Here is a 9,813-nt window from a genome sequence, read left to right as displayed (position 1 = left end):
GTCACATTGTACTGTCAGCTCTTCCTCTGGGCAGTAGTATTTCAGGACTGGAGCCTCTGCTATAGCCTCTTTCAGTCTCTGGAATGCGTCTTCATGTCGAGTCGTCCAGTTCCACTCACTGTCTCTGTGTGTCAGTTGTCTCAGTAAGTCGCAATGGTCAGACGGATGTGGGCAAAACTTTGCTAAGTAGTTCACCATACCTAACAGTCTCTGTACTGCCTTCACGTCTGTAGGTCTGGGCATTTGTTCTATAGCCCTAACCTTCTCTGGGTCTATTTTCAGACCATTGCATGTCAGCTGATGTCCAATGTACGTGGTCTCCTTCTGTTTAAGTTTGAACTTGTCTGCGTTCAACTTAATGTTTTTCTGCCTGCAACGAGTCAAAAACTGTCTCAACTTCTCGTCATGGTCACGTACTGCTTCAGCATCTGTGTCCCCCTGACCCGTGATCAGCACATCATCTGCAATGATGTAGATCCCTGCCAGTCCATCCAAAGCTTGTGTGAGCTTCCTCTGGAACACTTCCGGAGCTGGACTTATCCCCATTGGCATCCTCAGCCATCTGTAGCGTCCAAATGGAGTCGAAAACGTTGTCAGGTAGCTCGACTCCTCCTCCAGTTTCACGTGCCAGAATCCACTCTTCACATCGCAGACAGAGAACACTTTAGCCTTTGACAAATCTGGCAAAATGTCCTCAATGGTGGGCAATGGGAAGTGGCTCCGTTGTAGGGCTTTGTTTAAGGGTTTTGGATCTATGCACACTCTTAAGTCCCCACTCTGCTTTTGGACCACAACCATCCCACTGATCCAGTCTGTGCTGCATTCTACTGGTGTAATGATCCCTCTGCGCTGAAGATCTTGAAGCTCCTTTTTTAATGGCTTTATCATTGCAATAGGGACACGCCGTTTTGGTAACTGCACTGGTTTCACAGTTTCATCCACCTCGAGCCTTAACTCTCCCTCCAAACAGCCATCTCCCGTGAAGACATCGGCATACTCTGTTTTAATCTGATCCATGTTCCACTCATTGGCTGTTGGGTGCTCTGAAGTAACGATGCTGTCCAGTTTCAAGATGTTTTCATAGTGTACTTTTATGAGTTTCATCGCTTCGCTGGCTCTCTTGCCCAGCAGTGGTACTTTACAGTCTTTGTCAACCACTTGAAACTCCAACCGATACAGTTTCTGATTTCTCGGGTTACGTAGCTTAACTTTGCATTTTCCCAACGGCTTTATCTTACTTTTGTTGTACATCATCAACACTGTCTGTGTGTCCTCCAACTGTGTGTTCGGGCTTAGCATGTGGATTGGCATTACATTACAACTGGCACCACAGTCAATCTGAAAATTTACAATCTCTTTGCCCATCAGCATGCCTGCAAAGAGTTGAGTGCCTCTCTCTTTGTCAGTGTTCTTTGTAGTTGAAACATGTGCGTCTGCCTCTGTAACACAGAGAACGTCCTCATACTCATCACTCTCACATGCTGTCACGTTGTGTACATTCGTCCTTCTCTTCTGCTCTGAACGTGCCATGCATTTAACTGCAAAGTGGTTTTCTCTGCCACACTTTTTACATTTCTTCCTGTATGCTGGACATTTTTCTTTCTTTTTTTCATGTGTTCTGCCACAAAACTTACAGTCCACTGCGTCGCCGATCCGTTTCTGGCGCACAGCTCCACGCACAGCATGCACCTCCTCCACTGCAGCTCCCGAAATGGTTTTGCTGTTTTCCCGCGACAGCTCCGCGGCTCTGCAGTGCTGTATGCATGCATCCAGTGTCATGTTTTTCTCACGCAGCAGTCTCTCCCTCAGACTCGGGTTGTGAAGTCCACATACAATCCTGTCACGAATCAGTGAGTCCCTTATTACTCCAAAATTGCACGTTTTTGTCAGCAGCTTTAACTCCGTCACATAGCTGTCGATTGTCTCACTGGCGCCTTGGTTTCTCGTGAAGAACCGATAACGCTCCACAGTTTCATTAACTACAGGATTGCAATGATTGTCAAACTTCTCAATAATGTCCTTAACTGTCCACCGATCTCTCGCTGTGTCGCCCATTAGCGTGTCTAGCAGCTCCCTGCCGCTCTCACCAACGAGATAACTGAACAAGCTTACTTTTTTCTGTTCGCCGTCTGAGTCCATGGTCAGCTCCACATAGAGCATAAACTCGTCCCTCCAGGTCTTCCATGTCCGTGATAGGTTACTGGAGTCCAATACCAGCGTCGGCGGCGATTTAAGGCCCTCCATGCCTCGCGGCGGTGCTAACTCGATTAGCCGCTAGTTGCTCACCGCTCCGACAGGCGTCTCTCGGGGGTTCACTCCGGCCGTGCAGCTTGCTCCGCTGTCTGCTCCGCTGCCACCATGTTATATTCTGGTCTCATTCACGACAGACTCCAGAATATCTATTTCCTACCCAGCGGGGTAGTAAGTTTTATTAACAAGTCATGCGACTCAGATTGGTCCTCTGCCATGTACAATAGCAACATACAGCCTAACCATCCTTACTTGTGTGACACTCTAAAACGTCCGTGCAGCAACACAATCTATTGTGGAACAAAACATCTTGCAAACAATAATTCACATTATTACATACACCAACAATTTCTGGTGACACGTGCATACATCCGAAACTCTTTAGACTGAAAAGAAGGAACATATTCTCTACACTTTTATAAACCGGTAATCCTGTTCCTTTCAGTCAGCCATGCACTGGATAAAAAGGCTTGAAGTCATTTGCAATTCCAGGCTTGGACAGTTCCAGGTCCATGTAGCACCTGAATAAAATTAAATAGTGTCACCACATTAGACCAAAACTTGTGAAAATATGCTTCATTCCCAGCAAGCATACAGCAGTCAACACATTTAAACAGCACAACAGCTAAAAGCATCTTTTTTTCTTCCTTCGTCCAGAAATTGCAGGGTGCACAATATTACCTCTACTTTTAATCTTTTTTTTTGATATATTCATTTAAGGAAGCTAAATCAAATCTGTGTGTCGGACGTGCTAAAATAATGGTGTTTGACTCTTCAGTTTACATTGGAGACAGTTTAACTGCTTTGAAGCAGAGAAACAGAAAATGGGCCACAACAGAAAATGCATAAATTGTTACCACAAATAAAACAGGTAAGTAAAATGGTAAGACACGCAGAGGTCGGCTCAGGGTTGGATTGCCTGCGGAACTCAAGGCCAACAGAAATTCATCTTCCAGCTGATTTTCAGTGCTCTCCTTCTCCCTCCGTCTGCAATGGAAGCTGTTATTTTCCTCTTCAACATTTCTCCTTTTTACACCTCGGTCTATTTCTCAGTTGTTCAACCCCCTTCTTTTTTTAATCCCCAGACTGGACTCGACTGTATTCTCCAAGTGTCTTGTTGATAGGCTCGGAGAATGTGATTCAGCTGCGGAGACAACCGCTCATCTGTTGTCCTTCTCATATCCACTGCTAATCTCCCTCTCTCCTTTCTACTGTCGCTCCAACTCCTTCATTTCTGTGCTGACAGAAGCCCATTTTAGATGGAGTGTCCTTTTGCGTCACATACCTTTCTCATCAGCGAGAATGAGTTTTTTTTTTCCACATATCCTACAAGGCCCTCTCACCCTCAGATTTATTGTCAGTGTGGAGGCTGAAGTTGACTGCTTCCTCTCTGTGATGTATTTTCATTGATGCCCTGACACTCTAGAGTGTAGAGATGAGCTTTTGCCATCAATAAAACACACTTTTGTTGGTGTAGACGTACTAGTAGATCAGTGTGTGAGACAAGACGTGTACAGAATTGAATAAAGCGGTGCAGAGACAAAACATTACTTAAATCTGCAAACTGAATCCAGTTTAAGTACATCACACTGTCTGTTTTACGCTAAATTCCTTGCTGCACATCCATTGTTAGTCAGCCCCCTGCAGATCCTTTCTCTCTCTCTCTCCTCCACCTCCACAGCTCTTCCCCATTCTGCTTGCTTCTCTTTCTCCTGCAGCACTTTACCTCTATCTGTCATCGTCCTCTTCCTCTTTCTGCCTTCTTCCTTGTATCCAATTGAGGGCTGTGTCCTTCACCTTGCCCTCATCTAGGGAACAGATCAATAGAGGCTGAGAGAGGCCAAGCATTGCTCTTTCGGTGAGATTTTCACTTTCACGTGGATTTGGTTGCATGAGCATGCAGGAATTGAGGCACACTGATACGTTTGTCTAGCGATGTCTCAGACCTCTTAGATGAACAAATTAAAGTGTTCACATCTTTTTTTCCCTTTTTTAAAAAAAAGCACTTAAAAACATGCTCATTTTACAACATACAGTCATTTTGTTAGTGAAGTAAACTAAACTTGCCAGAATTTTCAGTCCAGAATAAAACAGAATCTATATCTAAAATATGGCTGTTTTTGCCATTGTGGTGTTTTGAAACTGGACATGTGAGTAGAGTTGTCACGATACTAAATTTCAAACATGATACTGATACCAAGGAAGTCAATTAATCTTTTAGGGTACTGATGTCATTAGTTTGGTAGAACAGGGTTGTTAATCAGTTTTGGGTGCTTTGGTGTTAATGAAGTTAAGGATGGCTCGGCATCCTTTTGTGCGCTCTGCCCGGCACCTTGGAACCTGATCACCTGCAGGAACACCTCGACCACTGACATTACTTTATATTTTTGGAGAAGTGTTTCTATTGGAACCTAAACAAAGGGTAAAAAAGACAACACAATACATCTAAATACCCAATCTAATATCTAATACATCTAAATAATTGAATTAGTGAAGAAGAACAGCATTATGAACAAGTTAAACATTAATTTTGGATTAAGTGTGGTATAAAAAAATACTGTAAGACTAAACTGAACACCGCCTGCATTTTAAACTGACCACACAGCTGGCTACAACAAAATAAGAAACACATTTGAATAAATTATTGTAAGAGCAGAATAGTTAAAGTTGATCATCTTGTCCGCGTCTGTCTGCAGCCTCTCTCTCATCCATCATTCCCACTGCTCAGCCTCAGTCTGCAGCTCTTTATCTCCTCAACTCTGCCCCTCAGGCATGAAATCCACCCTTTTCAGCTGCTCTGCTCCGCGTTTCACTCTTTATTTGCTCAGATTAGTTCTCCACACTCTGGATACTCTGCCCAGTTCAACTTTGATTCCCCTGCTGCTTAGTACAGCAACCCAACCAGTTCTCGGTGTATCTGTAATTCGCTCTGTCACAGCTCAGTATTTCGTAATTATTCATTTGTTATCTAGCTACAGTCTTCTAGCCACTGTGTTAATGCTAACAGATTACCAATGTGGCTACTAGGTAATTGCTAACAGCTAATGTTAAGATTAGCTAGATTAACGTTTATGAAAAGTGTTCAAGACTTAAGTGTTGTTGAAACGGTACACTGTAAACCCGAATCAGTTGACTGAACTTAAAACATTTGTGGAAACTGATTACCTCAAAAGTTTTAAGTACACAAACTCATCTTTTCTAAGTATGGGGTACTCAAAATTTGTATTTATTGTTAACTTAAAAATTTTAAATTATATTTTTATTTTATTAATTGAGCTTTACTTAAAAACTATATACTTTAATTTTAATATTTTTGTGTTTTTTGTAGTTTACTATTTTGATCCAACACAATGCAATTATATTACAAACTAAACGCAAATTATATGATTATTAATTAAAAGAAATTTATTATTAAATGTTTGAGTGTAGACTAGTAAAAAAAATTAGAGAAATTCATTTACTTTACATTTTGTTTATTTAACATTTTTTATGGAAATGTAAAAACATCACTTAGTGTTTTTATAAAACCACTAACATGGACATTGGCACCATAAAGTGAGCATTATAAATTCAATGTAGAACATGTATCTTTTTATAAAATCACAAAGGACAACATCAGTCCTAATTGCATCTTTCTCAAAATACATAAATTCAAAATAAAAAGTCAAATACTAATCACTTTTGTTTGAAAAAGAAATGAAAAACAATTTTATAAAATGGGTACAAATAAAGATGATCATCTTCCAAATAACCAGAGCAAAGTTAGGTAAACTGATGGAGTTAAATCCACCCAAAGTCTGTAGTAAACTTAAAGTGCTTTAAATAAAGTGCTTAAAACAAAGTGCTCAGTAACAGAGTGCATGTCCTAACAAACATTGCCTTATATTCCTTCCAGAACTACTCTTTCAGCAACAAATCATTTTTAAGAGCATGTAGGCAGGGTTTCAGAGGTTTGCCGTCAACAAGCCCCATGAAGATTTTTTGGACAAAGGTAAATGTGTGAACGAGCTTCCTGGGGTAGTCTAAATGCAGAGCATAGATCAAGCCAAACAATAAGGCAAATGCATCTGCAAATCTGGGAATATCACGCATCACCAAGTCGCCTTCCACCACAATGGCCATGCTTGAGGAAGTAAAATGGACTGGACTGGTCTGGGAAGCGCCGTCGGTAACCACTGTGAGAAGGGCAACTGGAGTGTCAATGAGGGTCGACTCATCCAATGTGTCCGCCTGGAATAGACACAGTATCAATAAGTAAGGTTGGTTTGAGAGAATGTGACAAGCAAGACCTGTAATCTAGCAAAAAATTCAGCAGTGTAGTGGGTTACTTTGTAACGGGTTAGGGTACTCTACTTTTTTGAAAAATGTACATTAACGCGTTAGCTTCTTGCATTACATAATTAGTATGTTTGTTATTTTTCTAAAAAAAAAAAAAAAAAAAAAGAAGTCATTTTTTATTTTATGACTTTATCTCAAAAAGAAACTAAATCTTGACTTCAGCCTTGTTTTTGGGGCCACCTGCAGCGTAGCTGAAGTGCTGTGATACGCCTGTGCCCTGCTCCTGACCCTGTGTGTGTGTGTGAGGGTTTTCTAAAGAGAGGGTATTTTGCTTGTACAATTTGGTAGCTGCTAGGGAATTAAATTGTATTTAAAAAAATCCATGGTGTTTTATCTCACTGGCAGAATTTAAGTGATGCAAAAATACACTTACATTACATGTCTTAAAGAATTCTGGGTCCTCCTCCCGCAGGTATACAGGAAGGGCACGAAGCACTGCAGTGCGTTTCACGTTGATATCAGGCGCCTCCTAAAAAGGGAAAAGAAAAGTTCATTGAACACAAAGTTTTCAGGTGTCATTCTTTTGGGGAGAATACATGTTTATGAAACTGCATGACATGTGACTCTACATAATTTTGGAGACATTTCTTTTAAGACACAACCTTTCTGTCTCTTATGACAAAGAGTCTGTATCTTACTCATTTGACAAAAATCCTACACAGTATTTTAAAGTAACATACCAGATCAGAGCTGTAATCTGTATAAAACACAGATGTTCAAAGCAAGGAAAAATTGAGTTTTTATCAGTGAAACTTTTAATTTGTGTTAATTTTATCATTATCAATATTCACCTGAAGATCATAATGATTCAGGATGGTTCGCAGAGCCTCTGATATCTTGCCAGTCCGTGCAGCCTTCTGTCTGTATAGAGCCATAAGTCGTGGTGTGTGTCTGTCAAGTTCAGCGTAGAACTGCTCAGTGATAATTATATACTCAGCCATCATTACAGCTTTCAAAAATTTCAAAAGTACACTGTACATTTCATGACAAAATAAACACTTAGCATGGTAAAAAAAAAAACTTACAATTACTGCTGTTTACTTTGAGTGCAGTCTTGAATTCTATGGCCGATCATCCAACAGTCCAAAACATAGGTAAGAATTTCAGATGTTACAAAGTCACAGGCCATCATTCCATTTAGTCATGTGTTACAGGCATGGTCCTTTAAGGGTGAAGCCTGATGGGAAATGTATGCGGGTGTGTCTAGCGGAACTGCCTGTCGGGTGTGTGAGGGTGAGCGGAGAAGGAAAAGAAAAGTAACGGTTAACTACAGAAGAGACGAAGAGAAAGTAAATAAAAGGAATATAATAACTCCCTCGGCAGCCAAAGTTGTATCGGCGATGCCCGCTGTGAGTAAACTGTTTCAGCCCACTGTACGCGGTGTTCGTGCCTTGGAGGAGAAATAAAGGTTCGGTAAAGCAGTTTCCTACGCCTCCCTCGATCTTCTTGCTAGCGGAGTTGACCTGTATAGTAAGCTGTTGCTGGCTGCGAGTCAAGTAACTGCCAGAGGTTTCCTTACTACGGTTCGGGGCCGCGGATCTGGCGCGGTAACACTGGGGGCTTGTCCGGGATAAAACTCCGCAAAGCGCCGAGAGAGAGGGAGCGAACTTTCTTTTTCTCTTTTCCCTCGGACGACAGAGAAAATGGCGGCTCCGAGAGATGCTGAAGGGGATGGCATGGGAATGTACTTCAGTAAGAGCAGCAACCCATTTTTGCCAGAAACCCCAGAGAGTGGCACAGCTAATGTGGACCGTGCCACTTATGTAAACAATAGAATCCACAGCAGCAACCCCTTCATCACGGACATAGAGTTAACGCCAGCGGCGAGCATAGCAGCAGTCTATACGACGGAGTTTGAGGCTGCATGGCATCTCACCCCGCCACCTTCAGCTCACACCAACCCTTTCTTAACACCAATAGCGAAGCAGAATGCAGTGTGCAGTGAGTTTAAGCAGTTGCAGTGCTCAGACTGCGGAGGCCCTGCTAACACTGCATCTACACCGCTCACAGTGGGACAGCATGGCTCGCATGATCACCCACCTCGGATTGTTACATCTCGGCCATGCAGCCAGCCATTCACCGCCATGAACTGTACCTGCAGTGTCCCTAGAAAAACGCCGTTTACTGAGCCAGCGAAGCTACACATTATGCCGGGTATACCCCAACCTGCGCAGTACAGCTATGAAATGCCAGCTCAGGGCTATTTTTCCCCAACAACTCGCATGGCAATACCAGCACCAGATGGGGGGTGTGGGCTTTGCAAGCATGACCAGGGTCACAGTTCAAAACAAGCCATGCCAGGGCCACGCGGCTGTTTTCCTGGTGTAGTGCAAGACGGGGGTTTTGCAGATTGTAGTGCTGATGGACAGACGAGGGGCAAGGAGAAAATTCCCACATTACAACCAGACCATTTCGATGGGTCAGGGTCATGGAAAGACTTTCTCTATCAGTTCGAGACCTGTGCAAAGACCAACTGCTGGACGGAGAACACCATGGCTGTCCAACTGAGATTCAGCCTGAGGGGCGCAGCTGGAGCCATAATCCACAAAAACCCCAAATCTGCTCGCTGGAGTTACCAGAGGATTGTGGAGGAGGTGGAGGCTGCCTATGGGCCGTGTTCAGAGCATGCAGCAGCCATTGGCATTGAGCTACGGCAGAGAATCCGGAAACCAGGTGAGGCCCTGCACACCCTCAGAGATGATATATACGAGAAGGTTTCCATTGTGTATGCCAACCGCTCCGAGCTGGAGCAGGACTGCATTGCTGTAGAGATCTTCACTAATGCTTTGGCAGATGCTGAAATGGTCCAGAAATTGTTGGAAGAACAACCACGCACCCTGGCAAGAGCCTATGAAATCGCCCACAGGTTCGAGACAACGAAAAGGGCCGCCAGGGCAGTCACACAGCTTATGCAGCCAGGGCCACGAGTCTCTACAGCACAGGGGACCCGAACAGCTGCATTACGGGAGAGTGTTCATATGCTAAGTTATGAACCACCAGAGAGGGCCCAAAGACCTATCCAGCGTGGGCGCCAAAGCTGGAGCACATCTAACAGGTCAAGCAGGAAGGAGGCTGTTTGCCATAACTGCTCCGGCATAGGACATCTACAGAGGAACTGCCCCTCTCTTCGCTCACCTGCCCAAAAGCCTGTAAAAGCTGCTAGAGGCCCAGCCCCTGACCCAGGCACAGTGTTCCACAACGGAGGCCAAGATGTGATGTGTGTCC

The 9,813-nt window shown here is 43.4% G+C and overlaps 1 protein-coding gene across 2 annotated transcripts; it reads right to left on the bottom strand.

The window, feature by feature from the left end:
* Window positions 1–5,683: 5,683 nt before the first annotated feature.
* On the bottom strand, window positions 5,684–7,649 carry LOC146583468 (uncharacterized). 2 transcript variants are annotated; one of them, XM_085272084.1, is made up of 4 exons: window positions 7,614–7,649; window positions 7,380–7,479; window positions 6,962–7,057; window positions 5,690–6,480 (listed from the first exon to the last, which is right to left on the bottom strand). In XM_085272084.1, exons 2-4 carry the CDS (start codon window positions 7,461–7,463, stop codon window positions 6,148–6,150), a joined length of 513 nt encoding a protein of 170 aa, XP_085128210.1. In that variant the 5' UTR covers window positions 7,464–7,479; window positions 7,614–7,649; the 3' UTR covers window positions 5,690–6,147. The 2 variants fall into 2 exon arrangements, with proteins under 2 accessions (XP_085128201.1, XP_085128210.1); XM_085272075.1 differs by having other exon boundaries at window positions 5,684–6,480; window positions 7,380–7,649.
* Window positions 7,650–9,813: the final 2,164 nt, after the last annotated feature.

Source organism: Mchenga conophoros, linkage group LG1, assembly GCF_057382185.1.
Source record: "Mchenga conophoros isolate Kocher_MC1m ecotype Shallow Benthic linkage group LG1, M_conophoros_male_GT1.1, whole genome shotgun sequence".
NCBI classification, from domain to species: domain Eukaryota; kingdom Metazoa; phylum Chordata; class Actinopteri; order Cichliformes; family Cichlidae; genus Mchenga; species Mchenga conophoros.
Note: the sequence above shows the minus strand (reverse complement) of the source record. Positions and strands in the feature narration are given on the sequence as shown.

Coding starts and splice junctions, on each gene's coding strand:
- LOC146583468 (XM_085272075.1), bottom strand. CDS start 7,568: ATGTACAGTGTACTTTTGAAATTTTTGAAAGCTGTAATGATGGCTGAG. Junction 7,058..7,379: donor TGAATCATTATGATCTTCAG/GTGAATATTGAT, acceptor TTCCCTTTTTAG/GAGGCGCCTGATATCAACGT. Junction 6,481..6,961: donor AATTCTTTAAGACATGTAAT/GTAAGTGTATTT, acceptor TGTCTATTCCAG/GCGGACACATTGGATGAGTC.